The sequence below is a fragment of the Carassius gibelio genome, chromosome A21, assembly GCF_023724105.1.
Source record: "Carassius gibelio isolate Cgi1373 ecotype wild population from Czech Republic chromosome A21, carGib1.2-hapl.c, whole genome shotgun sequence".
Lineage (NCBI taxonomy): Eukaryota > Metazoa > Chordata > Actinopteri > Cypriniformes > Cyprinidae > Carassius > Carassius gibelio.
In genome coordinates, this window is record NC_068391.1 from 22162517 (window position 1) to 22177971 (window position 15455).

General features: G+C 34.7%; 1 protein-coding gene across 8 annotated transcripts in view; it reads left to right on the forward strand.

The window, feature by feature from the left end:
• The first annotated feature begins 5464 nt into the window (after positions 1–5464).
• LOC127941425 (drebrin) overlaps positions 5465–15455 on the forward strand; it is a 76303-nt gene continuing 66312 nt past the window's right edge. For all 8 annotated transcript variants that reach the window (XM_052536439.1, XM_052536442.1, XM_052536444.1 and 5 more), the window contains exon 1: positions 5465–5599. In XM_052536439.1, coding sequence (XP_052392399.1) covers positions 5517–5599 — 83 coding nt within the window. In that variant the 5' untranslated portion in view covers positions 5465–5516. The remainder of the gene's footprint in view (positions 5600–15455) is intronic.

The following is a 15455-nucleotide window of genomic DNA, read 5'->3' on the forward strand; positions in this document are numbered from 1 at the left end:
GCAGTGTCTTTTTTGTGGGTGTAGGTCATACTCTTTTTTTTTTTTTTTCTTATCTATCTTTTTTACTCCTTTATCTCAGTTCTACTTTATTGGACTTTGGCAGTGTGAATTTTTTTTTCTTTTCTTTTTTTTTCTCTCCGCTTTGTGTGTATTTGTTGAACTCCGCTATTTAAGAAAAAAACACCATAAGACCTCTGTGCTGGATTTTATCATGTTTTAAATAGCTACTCATTTGAAAACAAATGTACTGTATTGTGCAAATAGTATGCATATTTTGGGACCCAATGCAAAAATATTGTAGGTAATTACTATTTGTGACCATTTATAGACGTGTCATCGATGTGTGTTTACAAAGAAACTGATTTAGAGCCGCCTGTTAGAAAATGGATAACTTAAATTGCTTTTCACTCCTTCTTTTAGACTGACTTCTCTTAAATGCAATGTATTTCACAGGTTTACAGAAGACAAATTATATTTTCATAATTTATACTCAGTTTGCTATAATGAACAGTAATTAATTTCTTGTGTAAAACATTTGTATGATCATTCTTTATTAATCTATTGGTCGTATTTAATTATTATTATTATTATTATTATTATTATTTTCATTTAATTTACTTGAAAGTCAGCCAAACAGAATGATAATCTCTATTTAATATCAATGTATAAACTGTTGTAATACCACCAAAATATTTTTCCCTTATTTTGCATGCTTTTGCTAATGGGGCATGGACTCTGTGACAGAGCGTCATTGCAGACATGTTTAAACACTGAATATTTATAATAAAATATATATACTTACATTGTTATATTTTGCTGAAGTAAATGTTAAAATACCTCAAAGCTTCTTACACTTATCACACTGTTGAAAAATAGCAGGAATACTTTAGGGACAAATTCTCACTATACTAATAAGTTTGCTTGTTAGCATACAAATTATCAATATATTGACTGTTTATTAGTACTTCTAAAGCACAAATTATTCTGCATTATAGATCCCTTATTCCTACCCCGTACCTGATCAAATTAGGAGTTTGAGGAAAAAGTGATTTTTTTTTAATAGTGAGAATTGGTCACCAAACTAAAGAGTGACCACAATAGCTACTGTAAAATCATAAATTGTTATCTTTAGTGTTTGAAGCGTAGACTGTATAAAAACAGGGTTTGAAGCTATGTTATTTAATGTAATAAACCAGAAGTTTTTATGGTAGTAACAAACTGCTGTAACTGTGGCTGTCATGGTTATTTTCGTAAAGGAAGAAGGCGCTCTTAGCCACACTGGCTGTTGTTTCAGCAGTCTGTGGCCACCAGGGAGCGATATCATCTTATGTTTACAAGGTCATTCAACAACCTCTTACTAACTTCAAAACAGGCTTAAACATTAACATTTTCTTACCAACATTCACAACAAAGAAGTTAATATACATTCCTAGACCAAACAAACTAGTCAAAATTGATCATCAGTCCAAACAAAGCAGAGAAGATAGCAATATTGCTCATAGATCTCTACTTGTGAAAAAGTTAGGTCAGCAGTTTCCAGTAAATGCTTCAGACAAGACAAAACTGAACAAAGTCTTTCATAAGAGGATTTTTGTTGTACAGCTGAATAAATCAGACAGTTCCTCTACTACTTCTTTTTTTCTTTTTTTGGACCCGAATCACGGGTCTTTTCACTGGTCAGATTCTTTGTTTTAACTTAAAAGGCTCACCATGGGTCTCATATTCATATGTCTGGTATGTGGATTGTATTTTCACAGAACTGCTATGATTCTTTAACCCTTTAAAGCCATCTTTCATCTTACTAATTATTTTCAAATATATGAAATCCAAACTTTACTGCGAACACGGAAGTACTGCACAAAGACTTGAAGGCTACTTCAAGTGCTCAATGTTTTTATTGCTAAATTTAATTAAACAATTATTTTGATGTTGTATTTTACAAAAATCTATTTTCTAGACATCTGTTTTACCCCTTGTTAGGAGACAGGAGTGTGTGCTTGTTTGTGTGGAGCATGCAAGTGTTGTGGTGGTCACTGGAGACCAGTGTCAGTAGCACTAATCTGATTTCCTGGAACCATGACTGTTCTCTTACTCCTACTATCACTCATCTTGTGACATCAGACCATGTCAGAATGCACAATGTATTAATAAAAGTGCATGGACGAATTCTTCTTAATATCTTTGACTGTGGATTTATTTTATATATTATAATATATTTTATAAATTATTTGTATATATAATATACAGAATATATTTAACAGAACAATACATTTTACTGTAAAAATGTTTTACAGTAAAATGTATTGTTCTGTTAAATATATTCTGTATATTATATATACAAATAATTTTTAAACTTTAAAGGTGTTGCAAGCCTTTTGCAGACACACTATCTCTGTTTAAATTTAGATTAAAAACACAACTCTTTGCCAAGCATTCGAATAAAGCATCTCATAGTTTGTCACTGCAGTTGTATCTAATCAAATGCGCATTATTATTCTGTAGCTTGGGTTAAACTAATTAATTTTACTTTATTGGAACAGCAGCTAAGCTAATTATTTCTCTATTTGTTTCTATGTTTTGCCACGAGATTTACATCCCGTGGTAACTAGGATTTACACAATCTCCAGTTTGGATCCAGAACACCTGAGAAGAGATGATGCAAACCCCTCAGAGGACCCCAGATGATGCTAACCCTGAATCAACAAACAGAACTAACAAATATTGCTAAAAGTGTGAGTGCATTATATAATAATTGCTATTAATAATGTTCACCGTCTGGCTGACTACGTCTTGTATTAATTTTTCTGAAAATTCCTGTCATATGCACATAAACTGACAGTCTATAAGCTAGTACTAAATATTATAGAAACTTAATTTTCTGTAAATTTGTTTTGCAATGATTTGTATAATAAAAAGCACTATACATATAAACTTGAATTGAATATTGCATATAATGACTCACTCAGACAGTCACTTACTGTGTTATCAATATAACTTGCAGATATGGTTGATGAAAACTTTTAAATAATTCTAATTGAATTGTATATCAGCACTCTATTGCCACTGCTGCACAAATTAATTTAGAAATGGTCATTCATAAACGATTTGTACATTGTATTTGTCATTTCATGAATGGGGAAGCTGTGTTTCTAATATTCTATTTTTACGTTATAATGATTTTCTAATTTGGAAATATAATCAAAGCGTGTATGTGAATGTGTCAGGTGAAGTTAGCTATTGAAAACAATATTTTATTTACATTCAAATTACTGGATGAAATGACTGAATAAGAGAGGTAGTAAAAAGTCCAAACATTAATCAAACTAAATTAAATTAAAGGGATAGTTCACTGTTAGACCATTCAAAATATAGGTGACTTTTCTTCAGCAGAACAGTAAATATTTTTTTTAGCTGAAACCGCAGACCTTAGTGATTTATAAAAGAAAAGTCATCCATTACTTTCAGAGTCCAAAAAAAAAAAAAAAAAAAAAAGGGAAGCATATACAGGCAACACAAATACCCCTGGCTCCTGATGATATATTGAGGTCTTATGAAATGTTGCATTGAGGTCTTATTTTGTGTTGCCTGATTTTAGTAGTAAGTTTTAAAATTTACAACACAAGTTTTTTTTTTTTTTTTTTTTTTTTTATTGTCTTCCTTTGGAGCAAAATAGTTTAAAAAGTCACAGCACAGGGCACCTTTAACACCAAATCCAATTAGCATCATTGCTACTTTTTAGTCTATTTGGAAGAGAAAGTGTTTGGGTGAAAAAAATCTGCTTTGGTACTAAAATCATTGGAGTTGTTAAACTCGCTGTAGCGGTTAAATCAGAGTCTTGTGTTGTGTTCACAGTTGTATTTCTAAATGGCAAAGCTCTCCTCACATGCCTCCTTTTGGATGCCTGCTGAGGCTCTGCTGGACAGATGTCTTTCCTAAGAACAATCCTCATCATCACGGAATATAATTGCTACCTTTGTAGGCAGCAGGAGACGCCAAGGACCAGATGAGTGAGAAGAATTAATTAATGGTAACCCATTTAGTAGGCAGCCAAGGGGAGGGGAAGCTCTGGGGCACACAGAGATCCTGATTGGATGAGACTGCAGAGGAAGGTGAATGTGTGTGCGTGTGTTTGTGCAGTGGGGTATTAATGTGGAGGCTGGGCTTTAAGGAGGGTGAAGGACTAAGCTCTATAGCTTATTTCTTGCTCTCTCTCTCTCTCTCTCTCTCTCTCTCTCTCTGTGAACATTTCGCGTAATTGAAAATTAATGTTTGTGGGTCGTGGGATTAGATATGCTGCCATTGTTTTCAGCCAGAAATAAAGAACCCTACGGGAAGTCTGTTTATCATGGATGAAATCTGTGCTCTAGTTGAATACACACTGACCCATGCTGTGACTTGCAGACCTTGGCCTTGTGCCATGATAAGGGATTGGACAAAATCCATGGAGCTCTAAGACACTGCTGTTAAGAGGTTGTTAAGTACAGGATACTATAGGATAAGGTGTACCTATGTTTACTATTTAAGAGATGGAGATGTACTACTCACCACAGGATATCTTTCACTTTTGACTTTGCCCTACAACTCACTCGCAGGAAGAACAAGACATTGCCAAATGCCATCCCAATGCTGCATCTGACATATCTTAAAATATTTGTGGGTTCCACTTGGTATATTTGAACACACATTTAATCACAAATAATTACAATGATTTCTACTATGACATCTCTAAATGACACATTAGGAACATTTAGGGATCAAAAGTAGGCAGCTAACCATGTTTTGGGGTAAAGTCATATTCTGTACATCACCTACAGACAACTCTTGTGCACATACATACAACGAAAATATGAATTGCAAAATCGTATAAGAGACTTATGTCAGAGACATCTGGGATAAGAGGGATAATAATAATATTTCATTTCATTTATATAGTGATATTTAAGCACTCAAAGCACTTTACATTGTGAGGGGGGATCTCCTCATCTCCTCACCAGTGTGCAGCATCTTCTTGGGTCCACTGAATTATTTGACTGTACATCTATATTGTATTACCTGTGCTCTATTGCATTTCTCTAGTGCAATGTCACTCTTTTGATATTCAAATAATTTTGACTCACTTAGATAAAGATATGTATAACAATTCTGATCAGATTCTGATCAGAACGCTTGATGCAGCATTTATTTGAAATAAAAATGTTTTATTATATTATAAATGCTTTTAGCCACTTTGATGAATAGAACTCTTTGGTCTGTCCTTTCTGAATAGAAGTATTAATTTGTCTATATATATATATATATATATATATATATATATATATATATGTGGCCTGTTAAACCATTTTGGCTTGCACTCAATTATAGCTGTTTTGAACCCAAGAACGCGAGGAACGCAGGGACACTAGGACCGCTCAGCGCAGCAGCGTCTCTTTGTTCAGCGTGCAACATCTCTCCTCCTCTTCTCGCGCTTCGCTCATCATCACTGCTACACTGGTCTGGATGATTGCAGTGGCAGCAACATGGCTGTGAATCTCAGCAAGAACAGACTGGCCCTCATAACAGCCTACCAGGACGTTATTAACGAGACGTCGGCTACCGACTGGTAAGATAAATAAAATTAGACTCAATCAAACGCCTTTAATTTAGTATGGTGTTATTTAACAGAATATAATTCAACTAGCATTATACCTGTATGCGGATTGGTGCACAGAATGGGATGCATGCGTCTGAATATTTGATGGTTTTGGGGTAATGGCATTTTTATAGTGCATAATACTTTCATACATTTTTTGAATGTAGGTTGCAGTTCATGCTTTGACCTCGAGAGAGTTGTGCAAGGAATTTTGTACCTTTGCTCAGTTCAAGAGAGTCTTCTCTATAGCACTTGTGATTTGCCAGTTGGAAAGCATGACCAGATGATTCTGTCAAACACAAATATTTGCACCTTTCAAAATTAAATATTCATTAAAGTATATCATGGCTCATGGAGCTCCTTTCCATTTGCATGGCTGGACAGAGTTGGGCGAGGCAAGAGCTTTCTGTCAATCTGTCAACCTTTTATTATGCACTCCCATAAACACCCTTTTTTTTTGTACCAGAAAGGAATAGTACCTCTGTTATAATAACTACTGCTTCAAAGTATTTGAGCTCTTTGTATTGTGTATATGCTTTTTGTGTTGTCCTCGTGGCAGTGGACCCTCTACAGGACAGTGAGGTATCTGATCCCTTTGTGCTGAAATGAAAGTATGGATCAGTGGTAATATAGTGTTGATTCAGCAGCCCAGCCTAGAAGTTTGGTTTGGATTATTTTCAGAAATTGTTAGCTTTTTTCTCTCTCGATATATGCAAAGCAGGATACTCTGACCCTGAATGTATGATGTGTTATGACTATGAGAAAAAGCAATATATTGATCAACTGGCTGATATTTGGACTCTTCGAGATAATCAGTATTGGCCAGTTGAGTCTCGGCTTGCAAGTTAACAATGTCCGTTTTAAAATCTACTCACAACCTTCTTATGAATAATTTGAATGAATAATTTCGACACTTTTTAAATGCATCTAAAATAATAATATTTTTATATTTTTGTACCATAGTATTTTTTTTCCTCACAGTATTTTCCATTACATCACTATTCCAGGATCTCATGTGTTCATTCATAGCATTTTAAAAAGTTTAATTATTGTAGAAGCAGTTTGAATCACTGTCTAATTTCGATATTGTGATGCAGCGTAAAGTAGCGAATGACATATGTATTGCATTGTGAATTGTATCAATTGAAATTTGTCAATATTTAACTTTATTAAAATATTTCATGTATTTCATTTCAATATTATATTGATCATCGACTACCCTACTTTCTAAATATCATTATTGCCATTAACCATTGAATTAAACCAAATGATCCATATGAATAATTCTCAAATTCTCCTCCCCTAATTTAGCAAAAAGTAATATATTTATATATATATAAAATAAAAGAATTTTATATATATATATATATATATATATATATATATATATATATATATATATATATATATATATATATATATATAATTCTCAGAAGGATTTGGATTCTTTTATTTTAACTGAGATGTTTGTTTTCTGCATCAACACTGTAATTTGCTTTATTGTATGATTATTGCTTTGAATAAACTAATCCTGTCCCAGAGTTGCCAATTTATGCATGTTTGACATGAGGGCAATAAAGACAAAGACTTTCAGCCTCTGTAAACATCTGCCTTCCTCTATATTCACCATTAAACTTTGGCCCAAACAATGCTCCTGTTCAAGAAAGCATATGGATGTGTGATCTTCAGACCTGATGATGTCTTCAAGAATAATTATGTAGAATGTACAAGCTAGTGAAGCTAGTGGAGTATCTTCTGGTCACCGGTCACTGTATGTCAGCTCTTTAAGTGCTGCTTGGTATTCTGGTTTGCTTTAACAAGGTTTTCGATTCCCCCATTCCTTACCTCCTGTTGGGTCTTTCAATTTTTCATGTGTCCATGATTCTGTAAAGGGGTTCAGTTTAGAGTGCGACTGATTAATCAGACGATTTTTGGCATTTTTTAAATTAATCAGCATCGGCCGATTGTGCTGCAAATTAGGCCGGTTTATAGGCAGGCACACCGGCAGGGCAGCTAAGCGTTGTTGCGGAATTCCCTAAAGTCAAATAAAGTCAAGAGAGATAATTAATTAGAATACTTACCAAAATTTGCTCCTGTTCACGCTCGCCTTCTCTGCAAGATTCTGTGGGTGATTCAGATTTCTCTTGGCACAGCGGTTAGAAGACTTACAGGTTGCTCACGTGATATCTACGTCATCAAGCTCAGTTTGAGTCTGCGCAGTACGCTCGACCCCCAGGAAGTGCGTGCTTCTAATTGACTTCACTTGTCTCCGTTGATTCCAATGGGGTCACTGTGCCCATTTCTTTTACTGTCTATGGTTCACACACAGCTTCAGCTTATGGTGGGGCAAAACAGCCCGTTAAGTTTTACCCTAAAAGAACTGATGCCGCAAAGTTATCATATTCATAAGTGCAACAAGTCATTTGCATGTTAAAGTAGAAACACTATATATTATTACATATATATTATTATAACATTAATGTTGTTTTTTTTTTTTTTCATTTTTTTCATGAAATGTGTGCGTAGGTTTGACAATATCCACTACGAAGTCATCACTCATTGCCAGTACACTCTTAAACAGCTAGTAGCAGCTGGCTGTGTGATATGTGTGAAATCTTTCCTTTTTTTTCACTATTGCACTGCAAGAATAAATTAGCTTGAACTCGCTTTTATGAGGTAAATGGGCAAAAAAAAAGAAAATTGGCCAAACATCAGCCATCGGCTTCCCTGATTTCTAAATATCTGCATCGGCCAGTGTCAAAAACCATATCCGTCACCCCTCTAGAAAAATGTTTAGATTTGTTGATTTCAGTGGATAGTTATTTTGCAGCGTTGCAGCAGTGATGGTCCTGTGTATGCTGTTTCCTTTTACTTGAGTGCTGTTGGAGATTTGTGGGGACAAAATCGCATTGCAGGGCATCACGGCACAGGATGTCTTGTGTAAACACTACAGTAGCAAAAGGCAGGAAGAACACAGTTCTTACAGATCTATTGAATGATGTTTTTATGCAAGTTACTCAATTTTAAATATTGCAAAGATCCATTATAGTGTTTACAGCAAATTCCAGTAGAGAACTTTTAGTACAGATACATTTTTCACAGAAGAAAGTAAGTTATACAGGTTTCTAATGACATGAGGGTGAATATATGATGACTATCCCTTTAACATTTAGAAGTGTCATCCTAGCAACTCCAGAGCTTGGTTTCTTCTCAGAAGAATAATTTATTGCTTGTTAATTTCTCAGGAAATCTAATGTTGGTCTCTGTGATTCAGACCTGGAAAAAACTGATGGGACCTTTTTTGCTGACTTTTTCTCTGTAGCTATGGTTTCTTAGGCTGATATCTCTTCTGAAACTCTGAGGTGACACTTGTGATGTTATCATAGTGGTTCTCTTGAGAGAGAAAAAAAAGTATATTTATTTTAATGAAATTCTCATTGCCTTCTAAATGAGAGATTCAAGAGATCTCATCTTGTAGATTTTCTTCCTTGTGGTTTGATTTTCAAAAAGTTGATTCCACAGATATCAGATGTCTCTAGTGTCAAACTAGAGCACTGCAGCTTGTATTTCTTTCCATCAAAATATAACCACTGCCTCTTAAGCTAGATGAAATCTGCTCTTTCAGCTGAGCTCAAGTCTTTTTGGTTTTTATTGAGGTCTTCTGAGCACAAAGAAAGCACATGAGAGCCTCAGAGACAACTCTTCCGTTTGCATTTGGCTGCCAAGAAATGTCAGTGAAACCACAGAGAGGACGGGAAATTCACAGTTCTACCAGACTCTATAAAATGTTACAATTTCCCTAAAAGTGTGGTGTGAAGTCCAGACCTTAACGTCACCTGGAGGGATTTTATCTCTCTAGAGTCCCACAGTCTGATGCCTGAATTCCTTCTGCATCAAGTCACTATATTAATCATCAAGTCATTTATGTTTCCAAACCAGTGCTGGGGAAGCTACATTACAGCTGCATCTTTTCAAGAGACAAGCTACTCAACATTTAAAGTATTTATATTTACCAAAAACAAAGTTGAACATGAATATAAGTTGCACCATTTCAACATGGCAAAGTTAGTAATGCAAAAATATGTTTCATGATATGTTCTGTTGTGTTTTTTTGTGTGCCCTTTAGATGCTTGATGATATCACTGAACATTTATATATATATATATATATATATATATATATATATATATATATATATATATATATATATATATATATATATATATATATATATATTTATATATATATATATAAAAAACTTATGGTAGTTCAACTACAGTCGAGTTGCCCTTATTAAAATAGCTGCAAGCTACTAACCAAAAGTAGATAACTACACTGAAAATGTAGACGTAGACATAACTGTAGAATTGAAGATGAACACTGAAGATGCTATTATTTAATTCCATAATCAGAGTAAATATCTCATGTTTTGCATAACAACATGTAAATTTGGCTGACAACAAGAAATGTAGCTTAATTTTACAATATATTTATAAAGAATGAATTGCACTAAAGTACGGAAATGTTTCAAAAACGTAGTGACGAACAGCGGCATTTTAAGTAAATATTTCCCACAAAAGATGTGCAAATAAAACGGTTTACTAAAATGAATTGAACTTCTTAATGCTACACATGAGACTTCTGGACTAGTTGAATGTACGTGGTTGCATTTGTCTGGTGGAAGCAAATACCTATGTTAAAGGGATAGTTCACCCCGAAATTAAAATTTGATGTTTATTTGCTTACCCCTAGGGCATCCCCAAATGTTTATTTGCTTACCCCTAGGGCAAGATTTAAGTGACTTTGTATTTTCAGTAGAAAAATACAACTGTAGTTTTTCAGTCTGTCAGTCATATAATGGAAGTTTAAGGGAATCACAGCTTTGATGGTAAAAAACAAAACAAAACACACAAACAAAACCAAATTAAACCCTGCAGCTCGTGAAGATACATTGAGGTGCAAAGACACAAAAAGATTGGTCTGTGCAAGAAACTGTACAGTATTTATAGTGTTTTTTACCTTTGATTCACCACAATGTCCGAACTGTCCTGAGAACATTCTCAACAGCCTGCATGTGACATCTTCTTCTTCTTGCTTTATGGCGGATTGCAGACTTATAAGTGCATTACCACCACCTATCTCTCAAATGGATCATTGACACTCTAAATGTACAAGACATTTACGCTAAAAGCCATTACAACACCCCTTGTGGGAATGCTAAAACATAAAAAAAAATAAAATAATAAATAGCATTATGCATTGCAGACTGACAACATTTTGGAATGTAATGATGCATGAAATAAGTTTATAAGTATTTACATATAGGATGTTTCAGGTCTAAAGCTGTGATCTCACTGTATTTCCAAGTACTTGGGTCTTTTTATTTAAAAGCTTGACAAATAACCATTGGAAGGGGAGGATATGAGTCACATGTGGTTCTCTTAAAAAATGTTTGGTTAGATTGAAAACTGATCTTTAATGAAGCCACGCTCTTTTTTTGGAAAGGCTAGTAAGAATAACAGTTCAAAGTACAAATGCAGTGTTATCAGTTTCCAGACATAGTGGTGTGCTGTGTGGGTTGATGATACTTTTGCTTCTCTCTTGGCTTCTCTCTTCTAGGGCTGTTTGTGAAAGGCAGCTGATTCAGACCATGGTTGTCTATTTTTCCGTGGACTCACCTTTAGAGTGCATATATTAATAACAAAGACAGCCCCCTTGCCTGGCTCTTGACCCTTGACATTACAGAAGTGCAAACATGTCTACATCAGAACGGTGATAAGATCCATTCGACAAATTCTCAAGTTGTATGGCTGTCCACATTTTTAAGAGCTGTTAAGAATAGTAGAACTTTGTTTTCATAACCTCAGCCAATGTGATTCGATATTTAAACTACTGGACATGAAACAAGACTGAAAAATGTTTTTGCTCTGGCTGTGTTGGTTGTGGTTTCATTGTGATTTCAGCTAATGACTTTTAATGGTGGTAAACTGTTGATTTACTAGTTTATGTTGTCGGAACCTCAACAGGCAGAAGCACCACATGGAGGTGATAACAATGGACAAATCGTATGATTGTTTTGGCAAAAATAATGTGCTTTGGCTTGCACACTAGAATGTGGAACAAAGATAATGTCATATGGTCTTGTGGAACTATCATATTGTTTCTCCAGGTGTTTTAACTTCTACACTGGAGAACATTAATGGCCATAAAGTTTCATAAAATTATTATTTATGGACATATCACCAAATTTTGTTTATACAATGTTTAAGAAAGGTATTAGCTGATGTGAGTGATTCTTTTCAAATGTTCTTCCTTGCGGTTTGCCATGTGGCTGAACTTCTAGCAGTACCTTCTTTGGAAGTGCTATTTCACTGGATTAACTGCATAGTTGAGAAACCAGTAAACAGTGATTAGGATGATTATGCTGATACAGCACTTTTACATCTTGACAAGGACGATAGACAGTACCATGAGATCATACTTGGATGATAACAACTCCGCTAATGTGTTTTGCATGCACCAATAAATTAAATGCTTGAAATATATCCACTGGTGATAAATTTACTACCGAAAAGCTTCAACCCCAAATGCTTGAAAGCTCCAAAAAGGCCTCCAGACCTGTTTAATCACATGGTGAGTTGACATTGACAAAGGAAGATTTATCCAGAATTTCATTGGACAAAAATGAGTTGTCAGAGAGCGAGATCCCACTGGGTTCTGACCAGATGAAACTTCCCATCAGGAAACCCAGTTTCCCTTTGTTAACAGCTACTGACTTCCCCACATCAAAAAGTTCTTTGTCTTTTGGAATTGGTCTATCCATTCTTTTCAGTTTTGATAGTTGGTCTAATTTTAGCCGTGAAAAAAAAAACCCTGCTGAATATTTGTGATGGTTTAATTCTCTGTTTATTCTGTAATTATTCAACTAAAGCAGTTGACAGGACATGGATCTTGGAAATAAGTAACTAATTGTTCATACATTTCCTTCAGCCCTGTTAAAACATTACCTTAAAGTAGTTTACTTTACTAAGTAGGTCTAAGTGAATATATAATTTTTTAGTTTTTTGTATTTTTCATTATATATAGATTTTTTATTTTCAATTATTAAACAGCCAAACATGCTTTAAAAATTTAAAAAATACTTTTATTCAGAGCAATATAAGTGCATCGTTGGCAACAGCTCTTAGAAATAGACTAGCAAAATAGCATAAACTTTGTCTCTATTCAAATTGACATGAGCACAATTTGCCCAGATTATGTAACAGAAGTTTGGTCGAATGAAGAGATAATCATTTTTTTTAGTCTACGGAAAAGTTCTCCTTGTATCTGTAGTGTCTGGATGACTGTACATTATCACATGCTTACTGAATGTCTTGAGGGTGTTGATTAGTGTTTGATCTCTACAAAATTAACACTCTCAGCTCAAATGATAAAAATACATCTTGTGCGTCACTTTTTCCATTAAAAAAATACTAATTACTGTCATGCATCAGACAAGCTGTAGTAAATTGTCAGGAAAGCGAGCTACAAAATTGACTCCATAAATGTGCTTGTTGCTCCTTTAGTTGGACTTCATTGCATTACTGAGATTGGATCTATTTTTAGAGTTGTTCTTCATTCAAGGTCATTCATCTTGCTATAGGCTCTCAATGGGTAGTCGATAACCATCTGCACCAGTTGAAGCTCTATTATTGTCTTTCCTCACTTAAAATGTCAAGTGTCTATGACATTTCTGGAAATTATCTGACTGAGTGAGAACTTTTGTGGTCTATGTAGTCTGAATTTGAGATATGAAATGCATACTGAGTTCTAGTCCTTCCATGTAGAGCAGATCTCTTTCAGAAATCATACACTCAGTTCTCAGTGAGCACTGATGAAGATATGAAAAATTATTTTGAGTGTATTCATTTTGTTAGATTTTTTTTCATGGACATTTTCAGTTTTCTGCCCTGAATTCTATTTTGGAATATTTTATTTTAAGCTGAGAGCTGGTCGTAATGGCAACAGTTGAAATCTGTGCTGAAAAATGTGCTCTAATCCTTTTTGAAAATGTTTATTTATGTCTCTGACAGGGACCAGGCTCATGTTAGTGGATGAGGCTCAGGGATTTATGGGAAATGATTTGCTTAGCGTGGGTGTCAGTTGAAAGCACAGAACTATCTGAGACAGGGGAGGAGAGGTGGGCTTTGAATCCGAATGCCATCGTAAGGAGCCTTTTATCTTTGAAGACGTTTCCTATGGCGGAGCAAATGAGAGACAAATTTGCTAAATGCCTTATTTGCCCTGTTATTATAAACATTAACTGATATTTAAGTAAGTTGTTGCATGTTTAAAGTTTTGAAGTTATCTTTAAATAGTAATATTTTAAATGTTAATGCTGGTGGTCATCCTATAATATAATACAGTTTTGAAATTTCACTGAATATTGATATTTGGTTTCAGATTAGTTGTAGTTTAGTGCAGTTGTGAGTAGAGGCAGGCATCGCAGTCAGCTCCAATTGCCCCTGTGAAGTCCATCTGGCTGTGTGCTAAGCCTTGCTCTCGTTCACACTGACATTCTCTATTATCCTGCAATGAGAGTTTGCTTACTTGTCAGCTGATATAGGGGGTTTAAGGATCACAAATTCCTAAATGTGCTCTGAAAAACACAAACTAGCAGTTTTAGCTATTTAAATGGCCTCTTTTATGCCATTTTAAGGTTCTTCTAGGAGAGTTTCCTACAATAGGTTTACATGCATGCAAGGTCAAAAACGCTTTTGTTTTCTCAAAATATGCATTTAGTATCACTTCATTTTTCAATGATTCTCAAACAATTTAAAGCAGTTCTAGGATTCAGTCTCTCTAAACCCCTCCTTTCCGTGAGCCTACTCTGCTTTGATTGGTCAGATGGCCCAGTCTGTTGTGATCGGTCTACCGTATACAGCGTTTGTTGGAAACGATGCCTCCATTGCCATGGTTACTTTGAACGCTTGATTGAAAAAATAAACATTTATTATTCATCATATTTACAGGTTGTGATTCAGTGAAGCCAGCTGGTCCAAATAAACAGTGTACTGAGCCATCTTTCAAGGGCAAGCATTTTGTGAATCCTGCATTGAACTCCCCAAGATTAAAGAAGCAGCCGAGAGTAACATCCAAACAATAAAAAGGACTGAGGTTGTACTGCTGTGGTACAGTTGAAAAAAAAAATAACCATTGATTCTTTGCAGCCTCATCATTTGGAAGTTAAATTAAATGAATTTACTTTCACACCATCTTCTCGACATTATGTTTGTAGAATATATAGGGGGCATTGTGGAAATGTGTTACCCTGTGACATCAAGGAAGTGGGATTTGAATTACTGATGACTCGTTTCAAGTTGTTCAGAGTCATTTATTTAGTTTGGGAGACAATAACTTTATTTGTGTACTTTCGGCTTTACAACTTTGCAGATCCCTTACATTCATATACAGCTAAATTACACACTGCATGAAAGGCAGTATTCGAAATGGCATAAAATAGGGGCAACCTCACCACAGTGGCTTTTTTTTTTGTTAGTTCTTTTTTTTTTAAAGTTAGTTATGTGATAGTTGTTGTAGACAAATAGGCATAGCTACAAATTTTTAGAAATTTTATAGGATTTCGAAGTGTAATTCCCTCATTGATAGTTTATTTGTCTGCACATACTAACTATACATTTTTTTTATGTCAACCATGAAAATTGAAATGCATAGTGTTGTACAAAATGTACAGAAAAAAAAAAAAAAAAAAACATTAACAGTATTCAAAGACATATGGCTCCAGTCTATCTCTTGATGATTCAACTCATTAAATCAAGGTCTTGGA